Source organism: Balaenoptera ricei, chromosome 12, assembly GCF_028023285.1.
Source record: "Balaenoptera ricei isolate mBalRic1 chromosome 12, mBalRic1.hap2, whole genome shotgun sequence".
Taxonomy (NCBI): domain Eukaryota; kingdom Metazoa; phylum Chordata; class Mammalia; order Artiodactyla; family Balaenopteridae; genus Balaenoptera; species Balaenoptera ricei.
Window position 1 is genome coordinate 83,055,015 of NC_082650.1, and position 25,286 is coordinate 83,080,300.

The following is a 25,286-nucleotide window of genomic DNA, read 5'->3' on the forward strand; positions in this document are numbered from 1 at the left end:
GTTTTCGCATCTCAGTGTCTTTTTTCTGTCCTTGCTCCTCTTTCTCTCTGATGTCTCACACGTCTTACTCATCTCATCCTCTCTCATGGCTTTAGATTGCACCCGTCGCTGGACACTCCCAGCCTGTAACTTTGGCCTAGATTCATCTCCTAATCTCCAGGGTACCAATAAGCATTTCACTTGTAGGTTCCAACAACCTCAAAGTCGATGTGCCTTTTTAAAATTTTATTTTATTTTTGGCTGCGTTGGGTCTTCGTTGCTGTGCGTGGGCTTTCTCTAGTTGCGGCGAGCGGGGGCTACTCTTCATTGCGGTGCGTGGGCTTCTCATTGTGGTGGCTTCTCTTGATGCGGAGCACGGGCTTTAGGCGCATGGGCTTCAGTAGTTGTGGCATGCAGGCTCAGTAGTTGTGGCACGCCGGCTCTAGAGCGCAGGCTCAGTAGTTGCGGCGCACAGGCTTAGTTGCTCCGCGGCATTTGGGATCGTCCTGGACCAGGGCTTGAACCCATGTCCCCTGCATTGGCAGGCGGATTCTTCACAGTTGGCACCAGCAGGGAAGCCCCGATGTGCCTTTTTTGGAGCATGATGATCATCCCCTCCGAGGCTGTTTCTCTTCTATTAGCCTATATGTGATAAGCACTGACAGCAAACAAATAACACTGTCCAGAAGCAGCAGGGTCTGTCCAAATTTCTCCCTCTCCATCCTCACTCAGTCTGTTACCAAACCCTATGACTTCTGTCTCCTGAAAATCACCACGTGAACCCCCTTCTCTTTTTATTCAATGACATGACCTTAGTTCAGACTCCGTTTCTCAGCTCCTGCTTTCTCAGGAGCTCCTAACTGATCTCCAGCTCCTCCACACCTGTCGAACTTCCTCATAATCTGAATCCCAAGTTCAGAGTCATCCTCTTAGCCCGCTGGGGGCTTTGTTCACTTGGCCTTCCTTTCCAACCTCCTTTCCTTCCACTGTTCCCACAGGTACCCTTTACTTTAGTTGAGTTACCTGTGGGGTCTATTTCCCAATTCTGTGCTTTTACGTGCTGTTTCCACTAGACTCCTATTTTAGGCTTTGCAGGCCACCTACAGTGTCTGCCTCTTCTTCTTCGTTATGTTTTATAAGCCTTTAAAAATGTAAGAACAATTTTTAGCTCCAGGACTGTCCAGATACTGGCCTTGATCTAGATTTGGCCCACAGATAATACTACTAACCCCTGATCTAGAGGGCCCTTTCCATGCCTTCTCTACTTACTTAGCTCCTACTTAGCTTTTAAGACTCAGGTTAAGAGTCACCTCCTCCTAGAAGCCTCCCTGACTCCACTCCCCTGATATGACTTAGCTGCCCTTCCTCTGGTTTCCCACAGAGGTAGAGGCTTCCTCTGCATGTCTTTGTCTCTGTATTGGTTTAATTGTTCTCGTCTTTAGAGAGTAAATGCCTTAGGGGCAAGAACTGTGTCATTTTTTTGCTTTATGTGCCTAGCAGAGTGCCTGGCACAAAGTAAATGTTCAGTAAATGATTGTCAAATGAGTAAACAAGAAGAGGTGTGACCAATAGCACTGGCTGATGGCATTTACTGAGAACATTCTGTGGGCTGGCCACTGTCTAAGCACTTTACAGAGGCCGTTTCCTTTAGTTTTCACAACAGAGGCACAAAGAAGTTAAGGATTTGGCGGAGCACATTTGAATTTCAGCAAGACTTTTGAGAAGGCCTTTTGCGATCATCTTCAACAAACGTGTGAAGAGCTCACCATCGGCCACATTCTAGGTGCTGGGGCTGCAGCAGTGAATAAAATACACAAAAACCCTCCTTTCAAGGTGTTTACAGTTTAGAGAAGAGCAACAGTCAATTTAAAAAAAAAAGGAATAAGTAAAATATATAGTGTATTAGATGGTAATAAGTGCTCTGGAGAAAAAGAAAGCAGAAAAAGAAAATAGGAAGTTCTACCATGAAATGCACAAGACAAATAAGGTTGGCAAAGCAGGCCTCCCTGAGAGGGGATAATTGTACAAAGACTTGAAGGAAATGAAGGAGTGATCTATTAGAATATCTCAAGGATAAAAGAAAGAGTTTTGAGAGATGAAGTCACAGAAGTAGGAGGAAAAGAGTGATGACGTGGGGCCTTTTAGGCCATTGTGATGATTTGGGCTTGGAGCTGAGGAGCGACAGGATCTGATTTACCCTTTGTAAATCACGCTGGCTCCTGGGCAGAGAACAGATGAGGGTGAGCAAGAGTGGAAGTTGAGAGTCAGGTTAGGTTGCTATTGCAATAATACAGATAAGGGATGACGGTGGCGTGGGCCAGGGTAAGAGCAATAGTGGGATGAGAAGTGACTGGATTCGAGATGTATTTTGAAGGTAGAGTTGACAAGATTTATTGGAGAACTGAATGTGGGCTTGTGAGAGAAGGACAGAACTCAAGGATGACTCTAGATCTGGGGCCCAAGCATCTGGAAGAATTTGGTTGTAGTTGACTGACGTGAGGAAGCTCTGGTTGGAACAGGTGCAAGGGAGGGCTGGGAGCTCAGAGAGATAATGGCTAACAGCCCCGCGGGCTCATGGGTGACTGATGAACAATGTCCCTGCTGCTGAATGGGTTGAACTCAGCAGCAGGGAGAGCTTGACTGTGTCTGAAGGGCTCTGTGCATTGACCTGTCTTTCTATTAATCACTGGGGTTGTGTTGCCATTGACACAGTGCTAGATGTAAACTGATATATTGGGTGACAAAACAGTCCAAGGAGGATCTTGACAATTCCAGAAGGATAGGTGAATCAAGTAAGATGAAGTTAACCTAAACAAACACAAAGTCTTGCGAATTTCAGCTGTTCAAGCAATACCTGTTTGAGGAATAGCATTGTTAAAAGCACACTGTGGTCAAACAGATCTGGTCCAAAATCCCAACCTGCCCCTTCTTAGTCCTGTTCCCATGATAAGTCAAATGACTTCCCTATTTATAAAATGGCATAGTAATGCCTTGCTCAAAGTGTTGTTATGAAAATGAAATGAAATAATAAAACACTTAACACACAGCCTAGGTTGTAACAGATAGTTGGTAAATAAAATGTTTTATTATCAAAAGACCTTTCTTCCTATCCTTTATTTTTTTAAAAATTAAGTATTAGTAAATATTTGAGTTTGGAGTGGGCTTTTACGAGCCTCTTGAAATAATATTAGGACTCAAGGTTTTTCTCATACCTGAAACATTATTTTCCTGGAACAAGTTTTCTTGTCAGCCGGAATTCCACCTGGAAATGTTAGCTGTCTTCTCTTTATTTTTACAACTTCTGCTTTCACCTCTTTCTGCCTTGAGATTAATAACCTATTTTATGTTTTCAATCATATTTTAAGTCACTCTTTTATATTTCTTTACAACTTTTCTCCCTTTATCTGACATTTTAGAACACTTTGCAGGGCTTTTAATATTATTTTTCTTAATATATTTTAAAATTGAGATATAATTTACATATTACAAAATTCACCTATTTTAATTATACATTTTGATGAGTTTTGATAAATGTGTACACCATAACAGTCAGAACACCGAAATCCTCTTATTTTGCTCCTTCAATAGCATAATTACATGGAAATGCCCCCATAATGTACAGCAAATTAAGTGTTTAAAGCACAAAGTGAAATTGTAACTATTAGAAAATTGTGCAATAGTCATTATGCTTTGTGAATAGTTGCACAATGATGTGATAATGCTTCTGAATGCTTGTTTAATGTAAAAAAAGAGGATTTCTAGATATGGGGGAAGAAGAAAAAAAACACCTGAAAGTGGAATGCCAAATTGACTGGAAAGGTGGATAAAAAGAGACAAGCAGCCTCTTTCTTAGGCACTCCTGTGTTTTTCCATGGGTCTCTCCTTGTACCTCTCTCTCTCTCTCTATCTCTCTCTCTCTCACAACAGGTGTTCCATAGCTCCTCCTCATTCTTTTCACCCCTTCTTTCTGAGCATTTCCCAAACTTTTTTCTCTATCCTTTCCTTTTTCTCTCTCTGCATATTTCTCCTTTGGAGATCACATTTATTTCCATGTCTAAGGGACTATCACCTCCCTTATTGAAATAAAAACCCAAGAATTACCAAGCTTTTAGCACTGTAAGTTTCTATGTAGGGAGGGATGTCTGACAAAAGAGTCCCAAAATCTCCTATGATTTCCTTCCTCCTGGACTTCTCTTACTTTATTACCACTGTTCCTCCCACTAGATCCCAGATGTGTGCTGCTCCAACATTAAACTTCTGGTCCAACTGTGGATAAAATCATTTCTCTCTTTTCTCTCTAATAGAGGTTAGAACTTAAAAAAAAAAAAACTAAAACAAACAAGCAAACAAACAAAAAGAACACTAAGACCTGTGGGAGAGACACAGAAAGCCTTAATTTAGTTTAGCCTGGTCTACAAAACATCATTTAGGGTTCTAATATTCCCATAAGCATGTTATAGGTTATCTGAAGGTTGTTCGTCCACCAGGACTAAGGATAGACAGACCATTAGGGCTATCTTTCCAGTCTACACAGAGAAGGCTCCCTCTCTCATGTGAGGTTTCCCACTTAAGAGAAACTCCTCTTCTCCCAGAGCTGATGACTAGAATGACCATATTCTTTAAGAGAGGCCATTGCTAATGAGATCAGAGACATTCATTGTCTAATAGCCACTAGTAATATCCAATTACTGGCCTAGTAACAACCATAACATACATTCGACAAAAATTTATACTCAGCTCAGCATTGTAAGGACTTTAGTTCACACAGCCCTGTGTAGGTGGCTTGAGCTTTATTTCTAGCTCAAGCTTATCTATTTGTTCTTTCTTCCATTTATCCATTCAGTCAATATTTCTTGAGCACCTCCTATGTGTCAGGCATTGTGCTAGGGGGTGAACAAGGACCTGGCACCCACTCTCACAGAACTTTCATGAACAGAGGTAGGCAGACATTAAAAAATTATAAGTTGATAAGTGTTATAACAGAAGACTGCAGGTTATTGTGAGAGTTTCTAAGAGGATCTGACTTAGTTTGGTCAGGGAAGGCTTCCTGAAGGGAGTGACATTTGAGTGAGACTCAAAGGACAAAAAGTCAACCAGATATGTTCATGTGTGTGTGTGTATGTGTCAGGGAGAAAGGAAGAGCGGGGAGGTACTAAGCAGAGGGACCAGTGTATTTGAGGAATGTTAGGAGCTTAGATAACAGGTGAGAGATCAGCTTGAGATCAACCTGCCCAGGTGGTCAGGAATCACATCAGTCTGGGCCTTGTTATGGATTTCATGCCTCTATTCTTAAAGCAATAGGAAGCCATGGGAGTGTGGACTTAAAAAAATGCACAACGTGAGAGTTGCAAGTTAAGCTTTACTGGGGGCAAAATGAGGACTACAGCCCCGAGACAGCATTTCAGATATCTGAGAAACTGCTCCAAGGAGGTGAGGGGAGGAGCCAGGATATACAGGAGTTTTGCAACAAAAGGGCAGGTAGTCGGAATGTCAAAAGATTATTGTTAATTAAAGAAAACCAGGTATCTCAGGTTAAGGAATTCAGCGCTTTTCTGTGTATGGGAATATGCAAGAGTCTGGGCTCACTGAAATCATTCCTTTGATATGCACCTCAGCTACCTGGGGCCAGTATCCTGTATTTTCACATCCTGAGTTTCCTCAGGGCTCACCGCAGGGAGTGGCTGCAGTTTGATGGCGGCTAGATGGCAGGTATTCTTTTCAGCCCTGGGTTTCCTCAGGGCTCACTGGCTCAAGTTGGAGGGTTGCAGTTGTTGATGACTGTGACACCCTTTGTTTATTGATGTGGCAGGAAATATGCCATTTATAAATATTCCATTTACCAGGAGTGACATGATTATATTAGAATTTGGGTGAGAGTAAGTAGTAATAATAATAATGATAACATAAACATAATTATAATAATATAATTATAAATTTATAATATAAAGTGTAGTTTTAGCTACACTTACTATGGGCCAGGCACTGTTATACGTGCTTTCCATATATTAACTGATATGCACCTCAGACAAACCTTATGAATTAGCTACTATTTTGATGCTCAATTTATAAGTGAGAAAAGTGAGATACACAGAGGTTATATAACTTGTCCAAGATCATACAGCTAGGAAGTGGCACAGCTGAGGTTGTGAAGGGACCAGTTTGGAGGCTGTTGCAGAATTATCAGCAGATGCTAGGACTTGGACGGGAGTAGAGACAGTGGGGAGGCATTAAGGCTATGGGTTAAGGTGTATATGAGCTGTAAAATTTATAGGACTTATTTTCAAAGCACTACATTTCTAATTGTTGGCACGTTTATTTATTTGTTTGTTTCAATCATGGTAAGAACACTTAACATGAGATCTACCCTCTTTAAAAAATTTTAAGTATACAATACAGTATTGTTAACTATTGTCTGGTATACTTTTCAACTTGCTGTTGCTTCAGTTCTCAATTTCTGCCCATACCCTTTCTCACCTGTTTTTCCTATTTCAGTTAAAAGTATTATTGTTTGCAATTATTCAGACCCAAAGCACTGAAGTAATTTTTTTTCTCTCTCTCTCTCCCTTCCTACCAGTTAATAATCAGTCACAAAGTCCATGTTATCTTTTGCAAAGTTGTCACAATTCATCCTATTCTTCCCATCGCTAACGTCCTGCGCACACAAATTATGAAACAGAAACTAGTACCTGAAAAGCCCTCTTCATGCTCCCTTCTAGTCGTTACCCTTCAGTTTCGGTAACCAGCATCCCGACTTCTGATTAGCTTCATTAATGGCTATTTGTTAAACCTTCATACTGCAGTAATTGATAAGGGATTTATTGTAACAGCATTTTATTTTATTTTTATTTAATATCTAAGAGAAACTTCTTTGCAGACTAATCTTTTAATATGTATATGAAATATTTATGTATGATATAATATACAAAGTTTAATGTAATAAAATAGAATATTTTAATATATTTTGTTTTCTAGATTGAAAAAACTCCTTGAACAAGAAAAGGCTTACCAAGCCCGCAAAGAAAAGGAAAATGCTAAGCGGCTCAACAAACTGAGAGATGAGCTTGTGAAACTCAAGTCCTTCGCACTCATGCTGGTGGATGAAAGGCAGATGCATATCGAGCAACTTGGCCTGCAGAGCCAGAAAGTACAGGACCTGACTCAGAAACTGAGGGAAGAGGAAGAAAAGCTCAAAGCCATCACTTCTAAATCCAAAGAAGACAGGCAGAAATTGCTCAAGTTGGAAGTGGACTTTGAACACAAGGCTTCGAGGTTTTCCCAGGAGCATGAAGAGATGAACGCTAAGTTGGCCAATCAAGAGTCTCACAACAGGCAGCTCAGACTCAAGCTGGTTGGCTTGACTCAGAGAATTGAGGAGCTGGAAGAGACCAACAAAAATCTTCAAAAGGCAGAAGTAGAACTTCAGGAACTCAGAGATAAAATTGCCAAAGGGGAATGTGGCAACTCCAGCCTCATGGCAGAAGTGGAAAAGCTTCGGAAGCGCGTACTTGAGATGGAGGGTAAAGATGAGGAGATCACGAAAACCGAATCTCAGTGCAGGGAACTGAGGAAGAAGCTGCAGGAGGAAGAACACCATAGCCGGGAGCTCAAACTTGAAGTTGAGAAGTTACAGATGAGAATGTCTGAACTGGAGAAATTGGAGGAAGCATTTAGCAAGAGTAAGTCGGAGTGCACCCAGCTGCATTTCAATCTGGAGAAAGAAAAGAACTTAACCAAGGACCTGCTCAATGAATTGGAGGTCGTCAAGAGTCGGGTTAAAGAACTGGAATGTTCTGAAAGTCGATTGGAAAAGGCTGAATTAAGCCTAAAAGACGATCTCACAAAGTTGAAGTCCTTTACCGTGATGCTGGTTGATGAAAGGAAAAATATGATGGAAAAAATAAAGCAAGAAGAGAGAAAAGTGGATGGACTCAATAAAAATTTTAAGGTGGAACAAGGCAAGGTTATGGATGTAACGGAAAAACTCATCGAAGAAAGTAAGAAGCTTTTAAAACTGAAATCTGAAATGGAGGAAAAGGTATACAGTTTGACCAAAGAGAGAGATGAGTTAATAGGCAAACTGAAAAGTGAAGAAGAAAAATCCTCTGAATTAAGCTGCAGTGTTGACTTATTAAAGAAGAGACTTGATGGGATAGAGGAAGTGGAGAGAGAAATAACAAGAGGAAGGTGTCGAAAAGGACCTGAGCTCACCTGCCCAGAAGATAACAAAATTAAGGAGCTAACACTTGAAATTGAGAGACTGAAGAAACGTCTCCAACAACTGGAGGTGGTGGAAGGGGATTTGATGAAGACGGAAGATGAGTATGACCAGCTAGAGCAGAAATTTAGAAGCGAGCAGGATAAGGCCAACTTCCTCTCTCAACAACTGGAGGAGATAAAACACCAAATCGCCAAGAATAAAGCAATAGAGAAAGGTGAGGCAGTGAGCCAGGAAGCCGAGCTGAGACACAGATTTCGGTTGGAAGAAGCTAAAAGTCGAGACTTAAAAGCAGAAGTCCAAGCCCTGAAAGAGAAGATTCATGAACTGATGAACAAAGAAGATCAGCTTTCTCAGCTCCAAGTGGATTATTCTGTCCTTCAACAAAGATTTATGGAAGAAGAAAATAAGAACAAGAACATGGGGCAGGAGGTCCTCCATCTGACCAAAGAGTTGGAGCTGTCCAAGCGGTACAGTCGCGCTCTCCGGCCCAGTGTGAACGGCAGGAGGATGGTGGATGTCCCCGTGACGTCCACTGGCGTCCAGACGGATGCTGTCGGCAGCGAGGCGGCGGAGGAGGACACGCCAGCGGTGTTTATACGCAAATCCTTTCAAGAAGAAAACCATATCATGAGTAACCTTCGACAGGTGGGACTGAAGAAACCTATGGAACGTTCCTCTGTCCTAGACAGGTATCCGCCCGCGGCCAACGAGCTCACCATGAGGAAGTCTTGGATTCCATGGATGAGGAAAAGGGAGAATGGGCCCCCGGTGACTCACGAGAAGGGGCCTCGAGCCGGTTCCAGCCCGGGGCACCCAGGAGAGCTGGTTCTTTCGCCCAAGCAGGGCCAGCCCCTGCACATTCGCGTGACGCCAGACCACGAGAACAGCACTGCCACTTTGGAGATTACGAGCCCCACGGCGGAAGAATTTTTTTCCAGTACCACCGTCATTCCCACCCTGGGGAATCAGAAACCGAGGATAACCATTATCCCATCACCAAACGTCATGTCTCAGAAACAGAAGAGCGGAGACGCTACTCTCAGCGCGGAGCGAGCCATGTCCCCGGTCACAATTACTACCTTCTCCAGGGAGAAGACGCCAGAAAGCGGAAGAGGGCCGTTTGCGGACAGGCCCACGTCCCCCATTCAGATCATGACCGTGTCCACATCGGCGGCCCCGGCGGACATCGCTGTCCCTCCCGAATCCCAGGAAATGCCCGTGGGAAGGACTGTCCTCAAGGTCACGCCAGAGAAGCAGACTGTGCCAGCCCCAGTCCGGAAGTACAACTCCAATGCCAATATCATAACCACGGAAGACAATAAAATTCACATTCACTTAGGTTCGCAGTTTAAGCGAGCCCCTGGGACTTCAGCTGAAGGAGCAAGCCCGGTGATTACTGTCCGACCCGTCAGCGTGACCGCGGAGAAGGAGGTGTCCACCGGCACAGTCCTTCGCTCGCCCAGGAACCACCTCTCGTCTCGCCCTGGCGCGAGCAAGGTGACCAGCACCATCACCATTACACCGGTCACGACCTCATCGGCCAGAGGAACCCAGTCAGTGGTGAGTAGAGGGGGCTCCAAAGTTCACGCCAAGGCGGGGGGCGCGGGGGGAGTGAGAATAACGCAGTGCCCAGAATACAGCAAAAGCACGTGCCCCTCCTCCACCCGAACCCACTACCAGGTGTCTCCTAGGGGACTATCTACATCAAGAAACAGGAGTAAAATGTGGCCTAATACTTTATGAATTTGAGCTAATTATGAGGGATAATTTTTTTTTCATATCAATTATGGAGACTCCAAAAATCCTTGCAAAGATGGCCTCTTGCAGTGTCAGCATATGGGAATAATAAGGTTTAAAATTTGATTTTTATGTTTAAACTATTTTGAAAAATGGAGACTGGAGAGAAATGGTCAATATGCAGAAAATTATTAAAACCGTTCCTGGGTTGGGCTTCCCTGGTGGCACAGTGGTTAAGAATCCGCCTGCCAATGCAGGGGACACGGGTTTGAGCCCTGGTCTAGGAAGATCCCACGTGCCGCGGAGCAACTAAGCCTGTGCGCCACAGCTACTGAGCCTGCGCTCTAGAGCCCGTGAGCCACAACTACTGAGCCCGAGCGCTACAACTACTGAAGCCCGTGCGCCTAGAGCCCGTGCTCTGCAACAGGAGAAGCCACCACAATGAGAAGCCCTCGCACTGCAAGGAAGAGTAGCCCCCGCTCCCTGCAACTAGAGAAAGCCCGCCCGCAACAACTAAGACCCAATGCAGCCAAAAAATAAAAATAAAAATAAATAAATAAATAAACTATTCCTGGGTTATAGTTCTAGAACCTAAAATATTTAAAATACATTTACGTATGGTCATAGTCATACTTTATTCGAAAAGTAAGATTAAAAGATTATTATATCCAAAACTTTTTTTAAAGTAAAAAAGAAGTGAGTTTATATGTCTAAACACTATATTTTATTAATAGTATCGTGCAGAGAGCAGGTGCTCGATAAATATTTAGGTAATACCAGCTGGGAGGCTAAATGAAGGATTATTAAAAAAGCATGTCCAAAGTATAAAAGCCAGAACTTAAAAATGAATTCTATTTTTCAAAATACCTCCAGTGATTTTCTTCATTTATTGAGGACAATTGGTAGATGAAATTATAGAAGAGCATGCACTACTTAGATGTTAGTTTAAACTAATAGACTAGAAATTATGACTCCTAATCTCTGAATAAATTCTGCAGCATATATTAGAAACTCTTAAGAAGGAGAGGAAGCTTATTATTTAAGTATAGAAACTGTGGCTCATTTTCCCATATCTTCACTATAATTTACTTTAATTCTCTGTGCACAAGCATAGACCCAAGACAGGCTTCAAAGTGTGAATTACTTACTAAGTGCTTTGCCAGTAAAGCTTTTTGTTATTGGCTCGATGGGAGCTGAATAGCATTCAGAACTGCTCACCCTTCTCAAATGGTTCAGTGCTGCTTTAATTGAAGCAACACAGCGTAGCTTGGATTTTTATAAAAGCTAGTGGAGGTGTAATTGTTGTAATTTAGAGCAGATTTTCTGCTGGAACATCTTATTCCCATTTTAAGGGTCAGGTCAAGATAGGCTTCCCTTCTGTAGCAACATTTTGGATTACTGACTAAAGCCCATACACAAATAGGATTTCAAAACAACTGTGTGAGATTTCTAAGGCCTAAATGATGATTCACATACTTCAGGTATATCAGATCCCATAAGACCAAGGGCAACAGAAAGTTTGGGAATACCCCTCTCAGAAATCGAATAGTGTGGCTAGTTCATTTGTGCATTTAGTCAACATTTATTGACCATTAGCAACACTTTAGGCATGGGGTTAGATGCTGACTGTAAAGAGGACCTGTCGAAGTTCTTGGCTTAATGGGAAAGGCAGGATTGAAACCTCCTTAGTGGTTCTATGAGAGGGGTATGTACAAAGGAACAAGCAGAGCAGGCTTCACCGGGGGAAGAGGTCTTCACAGATACAGAGAGAGGGCAGCGTGTGCACAGGCGTGGTGATGGCAATGTGAGGAACCGGCTTGTTGGGAATGGTGAGCAGTCCCTTTGCGCTGCAGCAGCTGGGGCTGGAGACAAAACGCAGGAGCAGAAAAGGAGAGGCGCACTGGGGTCAGATACTGAAGATGCGTGGGTCTTTTTATGAAATTGACATTTAATCTCAGAGAGTAGACAAAGGGACCCAGAAACAGGGTCATGATTTTTAAAACTACATTCTTTATGTTTTAGGTATGTCTGTAAAACAATTGAAAGGATAAATTGGAGGAAATAGAGGCCGAGGTCAGGGATACTGTTGCAGTTCTGTAGGCTGGAGATGGTGTAGGCTTGAACTGCGGTAGCGAAAATGAGGACAGAAATAGATTGAAGACGGAATTGAAGATTTCATGACAAACTGAGTACAGAGGGCAGCTCTGAGGTTTCTGGCTTGGCTGTAGAGGTGGATAAAACGAGAAACCCAGGGGGGACTACTGTTTGGGGGAGAAGTTTAGTAATGTTTGGGGCCTGTTATAATTGAGATGCCTGAGGGACACTGAAAATGTCTAGCGCGTGGTTGGAAATCTGGATCTGCATTTAAGGAGAGCACGGAAGGCTCGAGGTCCTGGGACTCAGCAACATGTAGGTGACAACTGAGACGATTCTCAGGGTGAATGTGAAAAATGAAAAGAGGGCCGAGGATGGAGCATGGTGACACCCACATTTAGAAGGCAGGCAAGCTGGAACCAGGAGCCAGCGCCAGAGTGAAAAGGAGTCGTCAGAGAGAGGAGGGGAATGGGTGAGACCCAAGTAAGAAATCACAGCAGGAGAGTTTCAGGAGCACTTCAAGAAGGGGGGGGTGTGGGGGACTTCCCTGGCAGTCCAGTGGTTAGGACTCCGAGCTCTCACTGCAGGGGGCACGGGTTCATCCCTGGCCGAGGAACTAAGATCCTGCATGCCATGCGGCATGGCAAAAAAAAAAGAGGGTGTGGTCAGCAGTGACAATACAAAAAAGAGAAGATCTGGCCGCCTTAGGAGGGGAAAGGAGAGCTGCTTCATGTAAAGAAAGTGAGGTGATTTGGGGCACAGTAGGAGTAAAGATGCCTGAGTATACGCAGGGTGTCCTGCAGCTTCTCTGTGAAGTAGGAGTGAAGGTCGTCTTCAGTCAGGGTAGAGGAGGTAGGTGAGGGGCTTGAGAAGAGAAGGAAGAGTGGCACAGATGTTCCGGGAGAGGGGAAGGGGTGGGGGGCGACTGGAATGGACTCGACACCAACTCCAACTTGCTGACGATAATCTGATCTGGAGAGGGGTCGTCTGTGGGTAGTTCTGTGGCAAGAGCCCTGCGTATGCTCAGAGTGATGGCACTTCCGGGGGAAACTCACCAACATCGCCCTTGCGTTTCTGTGTTTTCTCTCTTACAGTCGGGACAAGACGGGTCATCCCAGCGGCCTACACCCACCCGCATTCCTATGTCAAAAGGTATGAAAGCAGGAAAGCCAGTAGTGGCAGCCCCAGGAGCAGGAAATCTGACCAAATTCGAGCCTCGAGCTGAGACTCAGTCTATGAAAATAGAGCTGAAGAAATCTGCAGCCGGCAGCGCTACCTCTCCTGGAGGGGGGAAGGGCTGAGGGCAGTGGCGGAGGGGGTATGTCGCGCAGATGCTACTGCTGCCGTCTGTTCGTGCCAACTCTCTACATGTACTAATTTAAGTTTTCGATATCCTGTTCATAAAATAATCAACTAATAGCCACGTGTCTTTCCTATTTTGTGGATTTGTTTTGATCCTGGGGAACAGAACTAACTAGCAAAACTACCGTGTGCTGTGTGCTTTGCGGAGGATGCTGGGCCCGAGGCAGGGCCTGACTTCTAGACCCAGTTTTGCTTCTAGAAAGTGGACCCGTTAGTTAAATCAGTAAGATCTGGGGGCTGGATCACAGCCTCTCCAAAGCCGGCTCCTAATTGTTAATCAAATGTAATAGGCTTTGTTCCACCATCATTGATTTTTCAAAAACTCTTTTATGAAATAGGAAATAGGTTAACAATGGTCATTGGCCTCGATCAGATTCCAAATTTGCTTCATGTGCTGGAAACAAACAAACAAACAAAACCCCCAAAACAAAACCCATCTCCTAGTTATCACAGGGCCTGGACCTCTAAGGTTTTGCAAAAACAAAAGCCTCTGAGACGATTTCAGGAAACAATTTGAATGTGAAATAAAATGGAAACGAAATATGGAATACTAAAAACAGAGTTTTACTTATTTGTGTGAGTGTGTATTGTAAAGATTTTGGAATTTTAGAACCGTTAATGTCAGACTCATGCTCTATTCAAGTGTGCAACGGATTTAAATTGTGGAGCAGTTTGAATAGAGCTGCCAAATGGCCCTTTATAGCTCAAGAGAGGTTGTAATGGATAGAAAATAGCGGACAGTAAATTTTGATACATTGTTGCCAAGAAATAAAATGACATCATGCATAGCTTAATTGAATTGAAACATTTTCACAGTCAAGTGTGGACTTGACTTTGCAAGTATAGGACCAGTTCATGATTGTGTGTGTGTGTGTGTGGTGTGGTGAAGTGTATTATTATTACCTGTGTTTGTATCATTGTTAATTTTCAGCATGTTTTCATAAGCATGAAGAGTGTGTGAATGCAAAATGCCAGCGTCCGTGAGAAGATTAAACGTGTTGACGTGGACTTGGTGCTTGGTAGTCAAATAACCACAAATGAGCTCAAGGCTGATAACCCCCAGCTTAGCATCTGAGGTCTCAGGTAGGCAGCACCTTTCTCGAAATCTTTGAGGCAAGTGGGTGAACTTTACAAATAACACAGTGAGTATTAAGTTACAGGTTGCTATTTTCTACTTCTAAATTGTGAGGGTTCCAGAATCATTTGAATAGTCCCTGCTCCTGATATTTGGTAAAAGGTAGATTTTTTTTTTTTAAAGATATATGATTGCTTTTTAGCCCAGGAGTCATCGTGCTTCATGGTATAGAGACTGTCCTCTGAGTTCTTTCCACACTGTTCTTCCGGCCCCTTGTAGAACTGGGGCTCAAATTGTGGATGAAGGAGATAGACCCCTCACAATATTCACATTTACTTAATCAGATCACTGTTGCCTACAGCTCAGTTCTCAGCAAATGTATTTTAAAATATTGAGCAACTATGGGAGACATGCCCTAATAATGGAATTTCAAGGCAGAAGGAGAGGGAGACTGAGAAAAAAAGACTTTATGAAATACGATTTTGAACAAGTTTAAACAAGAGATCTTGCCATTTCGAATACTGACTCGTGTTTTTTTGAAAGGGAATTTCCCCCCTTTTGTAAAGTGGACATGATCCCTTTCAGAAACAAGGACGCTCCACTGTTTTTCAAATGCCTCCCTGGCACTTAGGCTATTTAGTGTTACTGTACATGCTGTATTTGAGCAAACGGAGGTGTCAGGAGAAAGAAACACTGTGTTCTGTTTTATACTACCTGCCATTCTTCGGTGACCCTTATGTTAATCAAGTGTCCCTGCTGCTGTTTTGCTTTTTTACCTGCTCACACCATGCTTATGTCGGTTCTGCCCGGAAGCTCATTCCATCTGCAGGGAGAGGCTGTAAGGGCTTAACCGTGAGCGGGCAGGAAGTTTATACATAATCTGGATCTTGGAATACAGCCACCTGCAAAGGACAACCGCTAAGAAAACTTGGCGGCACGACACATACTCGCTTTTCAGAAATGATAGAGTGCAACTGCCGTGGCAGTTTTCCTTTGTAATTTCAGAACCAACTCCACATTTATTGGCTAGCTTTGTTTTCAACTGCATATTAGAAATGAAATCCACCGGGGATTGGAGATGGAGGATTGCATGCACTCCATCTCCGGCTTCTACGTGTGAGTATAATGCTTCTGGGATGCAGTTTCATGTGCTTTTGTAAGAGTGAATGGGATGAAAAAGTTAGAGTCTTTTCCCTGTCCTGAAACATAGTACTGTGTAGTGAAATAGCAGGGGTGTCACTAGGGCAGCTAGGAACAGCTGCTGTCAGGTCCCGTCCTGGGGAGGGAGGGGTGCCGTTTCCACAGATTTCAGTGTGACGGCTCCGTCGGGGGACAGGCAGGGCCCCATCCACACAGCTACAGAGGCAGCCCTGGTCTTACCCTCCTGAGAATAATTTTTGTGGGTTGGCTGTTTCCACATACTACGATGGTGGCCACATTCTATGCATGGTACCAGAAACATTCCAAGATGGGACACGGCCCAAAAGGTATTTATCATTTCTTGAAAATGACTATCCTGTCTAGGTCACCTGCTTAAACAGAGTCATTCAGTTTCTACTGGCATCTTTATTATATTTTCATTGAGGACAGGTGAACGGGGAGCATTTGGGCTGTCTGGAGATTTTAGGGTATTCATTAAGGGTAGGGTGTTACCAGATCTCTTAGTTGAATGTCTTTAAGAAAGAAGTGAAGACATAGCTTTGATGTGCAGTGTGGGAAGAGTATAATTTCAGGGAAACAAAAACCTGTCCAAGAATGTGAGATGCACAAAGATTTGAATTTCTCATTCCTTTCATAGATTTGGAATACTGGGGAGAGAGCAAGACTTTCCTGGTTGGGAAAACCCCAGGGATATTAGATGAGAAGGGCACGTTTATGTGGGCGGCAGGAGGGCAGAGAGAGAGAGAGAGCAAGAGGTAACAGGATGAGCACGGAGGGGGCTTCCCAGTAAACAGGAATGCATTATTCCCAAACCTCCCCAACCCAGCCGATGGTCAGTGCTTCCCCCCTGCTTCCTCCTCCAGTCTCATCCTTGGTTATCTCCTCACCCTCTGCTCTTTCAACTTCTCCTTTTCACCTGTTACCTCCACATAGGATGTAAATATGCTCTGGCCTCTTCCGTCTCAGCACAGTTTTTCCTTCAGCCATGCAGTCCTCTATAGCTACTGCCCTGACCCCCTTCCTTGCCTGCCCAGTGGAGCCACTGACACAACGCTCGGCCTTTTCTGCCTCCACTTCCACTGTTCCCGTTGATTCTTTAATTATTCTTTACTTTTGTGAAAGTAACTCATACACAGTTAAAATACAAGCCAGTGCTGAAAGACAATGAAAACAGCTGTTCCTCACCTCACCCCCCCCCCTTTCCAAACTCAGCTCTACTCCCTAGAGAAAATTATTTCTCACTCTAAATTGATAAATTTTGGATGTCTTTTTCTTCCCATTATTGTTTTGACGTTTGAGAATTTAGTCCTCTTACATGTCTCTCCCCTTCCCTTTTCCCCATCCTCACAATATGATTGCATCACACATTTTTTGATACATCAGCAGCCAGCAGCCAGCATGTTTCATGTTCATATGTTTACAATGTAAGTTTAAATATTGTTCCCTGCTGAGCCAAGTAGTCTACTATGATTATGTTTCCTTCCTCTTACCGTGTTCCCCCTTCAAAAGAATAATTGCTTTAATTTTTCATCTGCTTGCTTTTCTATGTATCTGTATTTTTTCCAAATGCTCCGATAGATCTACCAAACACATATGAGTAATTTTTCCAAACACTTAAGCACATCAGTTTCATACTTTTCCCTGGAAGCCTTACTAGTTCAACCCTCTGCTTCCCCACTTAGTCTGGAATGGTGGTCCTTTACACCTGCTGTTCAGCTGTTGTCCTATTGCCTACATTGAATCCTCTGTTTCCTGGAGTTCTTATCTTCTACTTCTTTTGCTTACCTGTTTGTCTGTCTGCCTATCTATCTATCTATCACCTATCTATCTATCTATCTATCGAAGCTCATCTTCCAGTAGTTTCTACGGAGAAAAATCCTCCAGTAACCTTCCTGAGGCAGGCTACCTGCATTCTGGGAACAGATCAGGGAGATGAAGTGGAGAATCTCACAGTTTAGGCACTCCCTTGCATTCAGCCCAGTGTTTTCAGGTCAGTGTTTTCAGGGAATAAACCCCGGATCTCTGTAAGGGTGAAAGTAGGGTGAGGCTATGCTCCTCTCCCTCTGTGCCTGAGACATCTAATCTCCTTCTGATTCCTTGAACTTCTCTGACTGCCCTGCCTCAGTCTCCCTTGCTGGCTCCTTATTGTATGCATGCATTTTTTTTTTATTGAAGTATAATTGATTTACAATGTTGTGTTCATTACTGCTGTACAGCAAAGTGATTCAGTTACACATATATATACATTCTTTTTTTTAATATTCTTTTCCATTATGGTTTATCACAGCATATTGAATATAGTTCCCTGCGCTCTACACTAGGACCTTGTTGTTTATCCATTCTATATATAAAAGTTTACATCTGCTAATCCCAGCCTCCCAATCCATCCCTCCCCCAACCCCCTCCCCCTTGGCAACCACCAGTCTGTTCTCTATGTCCCTGATTCTGGTTTTGTTTCATAGATAGTTTCACTTGTATCATATCTTAGATTCCACACATAAGTGATATCATATGGTATTTGTCTTTCTCTGTCTGACTTACTTCCCTTAGTATGAGCATCTCTAGGTCCATCCATGTTGCTTGTGCATGCATCTTAAGGGTTGGTTTTCTCCTCACCTTTTCAAAAGCCATTTGCTTGCACTACATGCTCATTCTGGTTACTTTATTCACTCCCATGGCTTCAGTTATCTCCCATATGCTGATGACGACCAAACCTCTATCTCCAACCACGCACTCAACGTGGCACTGTACATCTCCAACTCAGTTCGTCTCAAAGCCATTCTCAACAACCCTTCCAGCCCTCTTCCAAGTTTTTTCCTTCTCCTATAATTCTCCACCTCAGCAGGAACGTCCGGAGCTACCCAGTCCCTCAAGAAAGCCAGAAGCCACTTCAGGCCCCTCCTTCCCCCTCGCCCATCAAGGAGACTCATTCAGCAAGTCTCTCATACCCCTGTCAAACCCCTGACACCTGAGGCAGCTGCACCCACATCTCCATTTTCCCCGTCACTGCCTGAGTGGAGGTTCTAACTACTTCTCATCTGGATGACTCTAATACTCTCCCAACCGATCCCATAATCTCCAGCCTCAACACTTCCTGATTCATTTTTCATTTTGTTTGTCAAAGTGCAAGTTGATCATCTCACTCCTCTATGTAAAGCCCTCCCAAGCTTCCTTGCTATCCACAGCATTCAAGGCCAGCTCCCTGGTGTGGCACTCAAGGCTCTGTGATCTGGCGCCCTACCTCCCCACCCTCCCTTTCCCTCGCCTGGACCCCCACCCCCAGGCCCACAGAACGCCTTGCACAGTGGCCAGATCACCTTCCCTTGACTTGCTCAACTTTTTTCTTCTCCCTGGGTTGCCCTTCCTCCAACCTTTCCTTCTGGTGGTTCTGTCCTCTGTTCAAAATCTCTTTTAAGAACTTTGCCTCCATGAACAAGACAAGCCATTATTTCAGAATCTAAGCCGGGGTTTAAAGCCTGTCATTTTTAACATTTTTACAGCAAATGCTGTAAAAAAAAGTTGGTACTTACTGTAGAGAAAGAAAACCAACAGTCAAAGGATGGCTGGGAGTTGGAGAAGAAAGAGGTGTTCTTGCTTCCTCCTTAGTCTGCAATAGAAACCTGCGAGAATGATATGGAGGGCGCTGGCACATCATGCGTGAGAACACAGAGGGAGAGAGGGAGCAGAATTAGGGGAAATCCGGGTGCTGCCGTTCTGGACGGTGTAAGTCACTGCTGTTTCCCTCCAAAGGCACCGTGGCAGGTGATGGGTGCAAAACGGCCAGCAGTCCTGGACTGGGGAGTTCTCGCCTCTGACGCTATCACACGTGTGGAGAGCTAAGGGGGGCCTGGGAGCTTCCTGCGAAGCACAAACATACTTGAGTTATTTACGAACGGCTCATCCTCTCTTACTCCCCCAGAGGAGCATGAAAGCACTTCAGGAAAGAAAAAGTTCCAGGTGATCTGTCCTGCTCTTCAGTTTCACGAAGGACCCTCTGAAAGACATCAGAGAGGCTTCTGTTTTAAGGGATCAAACACCACCACCCATAAGCAGGTTTTAGATTGAGGATAGATATTAAGGCGAACATGGAGAGAAGGTGGATTGCTGAACAACGGACTAGATTCCTGACATAGGACTGACCAGGAGATCAGAGGAAGGCTCTGTAACCTTTGGCAAACCACCTTACCTTGGCTTATGGCTTAGCATTCAGCTATGATCTTTTATGATTCTGGCATTCCTCCCTAGAGTGATAATATGAGACGCTTCACTCTTGTTCAGTGAGCCACTTAAAAGAGTCTGCCATAATGCTTTTCCTAAGAACTAATAATTAATTGCTTATCTGGTAAAAGTAGTTTTGGCCTCTCTACTTGTGCTAATATTATGTATGTGTGATGGACAGAATTGCAAAGCCAAGGGCTGTTTAGAAATGAACTAGACTTTAGAGGCCAAGAAGATAATTATCCCTATTATTAAAGATGAAAACAAAAACAAAACAAGAAAACCCCCAACGCTTAGAGTGTCTCATTATCTTATTAATGATGAAGCCAGAGCTTCAGTTTCTCCCAGTACCTTATTCAGGATTTCATACAAGTAAACTACTTCAAGTGAGCAAAGTGTATATTCATACATAGACTAAAAATACCCGCTCAATGGGCCAAAATAATATTGCCAAAGGATTTGAGATATTGAGCTATCTACATAGAAACCCTGTGTGTCAAAGTTCTCATAACAGCAATTTGATGAACATTATCCTTATCTAAAAAACACAATGCCCTTCTCAATTTTCACACATAATGTTATATTCCATGCTGTCCTGTGACCAACCGTAGACTTAGATCAACCTAAGCTGATCTCAGCATCTAGCATCTAACACCTGTGTCTAAAAAGTAGACCCGGAGCATGCTTGGCTCAGGTACTTAGCTATTTTTCCACCATTTAGTTTTTATTTATAATTAATGTTATCTATGGGATAACTAGTTCCAATTTGCTTGTATCTGGTGGAACAGTAATCTGTGTGAGAGGTAACAATTAGTTTGCCTGAAAAAAAAGCTACCAATCATAACTGCGATGATTGGTAACTCCTGCAACCTGGGGGGCGGGCGAGGGGAAGATTTGGCCTGATGATGGAGTGGAAAATGTTTTGTAAGGAAGCAAATAAACTCTTAGGTGGTTGAGAAACCTCAAGAGAGTTTGTATCATCCGATTCCAAAGTTTCCTGAAGCAAATGACACAACTGATTAGCGGAAGTATTTTTAATTAGCCGAGCTGAATCCAAAAGAAGAATACAAGTCCAAATCAACAGAGGAAGTTTATTGGATTTCCTATTTAAAACAGATGTTTTATCAGAACTCTGAATAACGTCTGAATTCACGTGATAGTAACAGGACTGAATACTGAAGCCGTTTCTTAAAATGAACCTTAGAAGTAAACAATATCTAGGCACTCCTACTTCTAAAAGGTGTAGAGAATGCGGATATTTTTGCAGGAGGATAAATGCCCCTGCAGGCAGCAAGGTCAAAGCTGGGGTTTGGTAGCTGGTGGAGAAGAAAGGCATAGCCCTAAGCCAGTGCCTCGCTCTCCAGGCAGAGCTCCTGGGAGTAGGAGCCATGGAACAGGGGAACAGGCCGTATGCCAGCCAAATTGATGCAGAATCCAACAGGAAATGTTTTCTGTAACATTGGTGTGCAGTTTTCTGTGAATAAAGCAGCCCTCCTTTGCTGATGCAAAGTCCTGCTATAAATTGAACTTTTGCTCTGCTTTGTCTTCGGTATATGAATTTGGAGCCTATGAAAGTGATGTGATCTCATTTACTAGAGTTGATTTTTAAAATTCAGAGCTCAAGAGTCCCCTTGAGGCTCGGCAGGGCATAAACATAGGCACTGCTCGGGAGGAAGGCACTGACTTTGCAGGGAATACATCTTTCTTACTCCACAGCCAAGGGGTTCTCCTGGGAGGAATCAGAATTCCAGTTTGTTACCAGGTTGCCCCACTGTAGCACTCAAGAGACATTCTCCCCCAGATTTCTCCCCAAATCCTGTCTTATGTATACAACTTTGGATCTCAAGTCATCTGGCTGGCCAGTAGTTTTGGGGATACCACCCAAGTAGGATAAATGAGTCATCTTTGTAAGGTCAGAAATCAAGTGTAATTAGGAATTGATAATACGTTAAACTTCCTTTCCAGGGAAGTTATCTAATAGCTAGTGTAATAAAAGAATGAATTCATTTCACAATAATATTATGAAAACAATGTATTTAATGTGTTACCTGAAGCTTCTCAAGAAAAAAAACTTCAAGATAACACTTGAGAGAAACATATAGAGGAAAAAGTGCTTTGGTCAACTGTTAATATAAAAATATATGTAAAAATCCAGTATCCCATGTACATATGCTGATTAAGATTTAGAGGGTTTTTTTCTTCTTACAGTTAGAAAAATGGAAATTGTTATTAAACATCTACACAACAGAGGGCCCCAAATTTAAATGCTTCGCTATTTTGAGTTTGCTGATAGAGGTGGTAATTAACTGTGGCTTTGGTCTCAATCTTCCTCATATATTCTACAGATTACTAATGTCAGAAAAGTGGTATCTGTAAAAAGAGTAAAATTTAGATTACAGAATTACATCTGATTGTACTTAGGTCACCTTAGAGGTCCCAAATGACTTATTTGGGTCTTATTCTGAGATGAAATGAAGACAGAGTAGTAGATGGAAAAAGATTTGCTCACTGACTTTGTAACTTCAATAAAATCTATAACATTATTTTATTGTACTAAATCATAAAAAAAAAAGGAAGAGACTTGGGAATTCAGTCTTTAAAAAAAAAGCGCACAAATAATGGCATTAATCCCCGAAGCATTTTTATTTTATTATTACTTTTGCTGGCAACCAATAACTCCCTATGCATCAGATAGTTTTGCTGTGTAATAAGTCACCTCAAAATTTAATACCTTAAAACAACATTTTTTATTTCTCATAAGTTTGTGTATTCACTGGGTGATTCTTATCTGAGTCAGTTTACAGATTTGGGGAAAACATAGATAATAAGCAAACATAGATTTAACAAATATGCTTAGTAAGTTTCAAATGATAGAGCCACTATCATATAGATCTTATCTCACTGTCTTTAGAAACAAGATGAAATATGTCTCTATGATAGAGCCACTATCATATAGATCTTATCTCACTGTCTTTAGAAACAAGATGAAATATGACTCTATGTTATAAAATAAAATAACTTGGGCTTGTTTGACTTAAAGTAAATTTTATGTACATAAATATTAAACCCCATCTTTTATTATTGAAGTTGAATAAAATAAAATAAACTCTCTTATTTGGCATTGTCAAGTATTTTTGAGATAGTCTTTTTAGTAACATAATCTGATTAATAGCATTAATATATATATCATGCATGGATTACCAGTTTGCTACCTTAAAAATAATAATAAGATGTAATGGTCCAACCAAGACATTGTTTCTATGTATGTACTCTTGCCATATGTATTTTCACCAAATACTAATTCTGAAAAGCTATTATTATTTTTTTTCTAAATTGGAGTATAGGTGACTTACAATGTTGTGTTACTTTCTACTGTACAGCAAAGAGAATCAGTTTTACATATACGTATATCCACTCTTTTTTATATTCTTTTCCCATATAGGTCATTACAGAGTACTGAGTAGAGTTCCCTGTGCTATACAGTAGGTTCTTATTAGTTATCTATTTTATATATAGTTGTGTGTATATGTCAATCCCAATCTCCCAGTTTATCCCTCCCTCCCCCCTTCACCCCTGGTAACCATAAAATTGTTTTCTACATCTGTGACTCTATTTCTGTTTTGTAAATAAATTTGTTTGTACCAGTTTTTTAGATTCCACATATGAGTGATATCATAGGATAATTGTCTTTCTCTGTCTGACTTACTTCACTCAGTATGACAGTCTCTAGGTCCATCCATGTTGCTGCAAATGGCACAACTTCGTTTTCCTTTTTATGGCTGAGTAATAGTCCATTGTATATACATACCACATCTTCTTTATCCATTCATCTGTCAATGGACACTTAGGTTGCTTCCATGTCCTGGCTATTGTAAATAGTGCTGCAATGAACATTGGGGTGCATGTATCTTGAAAAGCCATTATTATTACGGAGACTATAAAATGCTAGGATTAGGAGAAGGCAACTCTAGGAATTTAGAGGTTTGCACACTCAAGGGGAGAGAAGAAGGTACTGTAGTAAAAAAATATTAGCCCTGCCAGGGATTTGAGAGATGATTTCTGATACCCTCATTTTGTAATGAGGAAACAAAGGCACACGCATTCTGAATTACATCTACAATAAGAACAATTCTAGATTTCTCTCTTTTAAATGTATGTTTCCTATGATCTCTTAAGGGAGGAAAATGGGGAAGATAATTCTATTAAGGAGGTTTGAGACCTACGTCATTTCCCTCTTTGAAACCTACTATAGAAATTTTTAAAAAGAAAAAGTGTTGAGTGGGAAATAACATTTTAATGTGAGATCCTGATTTTTACCTGCATAATATTTTATTTAGTGTTTTTAGTTTTTACCTGAAGGTTTTGATACAATTTTAGGCCCTGAAAAAATTTGAGGCTAGAACAATTTTCCAAAGATAAAACGAGATAATGATTTTTATGGGTTTCTGGTACAGTAAAAAAATCATACCTATGTCTTAAAAGCTTTTCAAAACCTTCATAGCTAGTTATTATTAAGTATATAAAACATTTATGTATTTACTTTATCTGTTTTATCCCAAATTCAATTCGGAAAGGTCAAGGGAAGGAATGGAAATATCTCCACCTAGTGGTCAGTGTGAAGTAAACCTCTAGGTCTATGACATAATGAGTTTTAATTAATGTTTACTTAGATATTAATTATCCATGTTAAAAAAATGTAAATAGTAAGAATTTGAGACTAACATGAAAATACTAGGTGGAAATTTCCTTACGCTGTTCATAAACCTTGACATTAGTTGACCGGGAGGTAATACATTTTTCAGACAGAGAAACCATTTGAGGCTTAGTTATTTCTTTCCTCTGCTCTTTATCTCAGCAAAGGCAGGGCCCTGCTTCATTTTGCTCACCAATGTAGTTCCATGCCCAGCACAGTGATGGGCATGTAGTAGGGCCTCCATGGCATAATGAAAAAAAGGATGATAAATGTTCACAAAGGCATAAAGGTTAAAAGTGAAATCAATCAAATAAATATAAATATTACTCATTGTGGCTGGTACTGTTCTAATTGTTATTTCTGAATCTATTTTTATTTACTTTCATAAAAATGAATTCAGATTTAAGAGCATATGCAGAATTATGCAAAAAGCAGCAGTCAGAGACAAAAATGAGTCATCTGTATTTAGTGACTTTTTGGGAATAATGAATATTTCCTTATTAAAACTCAAATCTACACCCATAAACAAATAGAAGTATGTGACTATCGTTCAGCACAGAAATTCTAGGCAATAGTCTGGTTTCCACTATGGGGCTTGTATATAGTAAAGACTGTCTTTGTGTTCAGTGCTTTTCTTGGGGAAAATCAATCGAATATGGTTAGAATATTAGACATGGTTTCTAAAAAGCTTCAAGAATTTAGGGGTAAAGCTCCTATGTCAATATAAAGAACTTACCCAAGAATAGGAA

At 41.9% G+C, this 25,286-nt stretch overlaps 1 protein-coding gene across 2 annotated transcripts in view; it reads left to right on the forward strand.

Annotated features, from left to right (window-relative positions):
* FILIP1 (filamin A interacting protein 1) overlaps nucleotides 1-25,286 on the forward strand; it is a 196,875-nt gene that overhangs the window by 164,953 nt on the left and 6,636 nt on the right. The window contains exons 5-6 of one of the 2 annotated variants that reach the window (XM_059941778.1): nucleotides 6,952-9,757; nucleotides 13,123-13,346. In XM_059941778.1, coding sequence (XP_059797761.1) covers nucleotides 6,952-9,757; nucleotides 13,123-13,329 — 3,013 coding nt within the window. In that variant the 3' untranslated portion in view covers nucleotides 13,330-13,346. The remainder of the gene's footprint in view (nucleotides 1-6,951; nucleotides 9,758-13,122; nucleotides 13,347-25,286) is intronic. The other variant, XM_059941779.1, reaches the window with a different exon arrangement.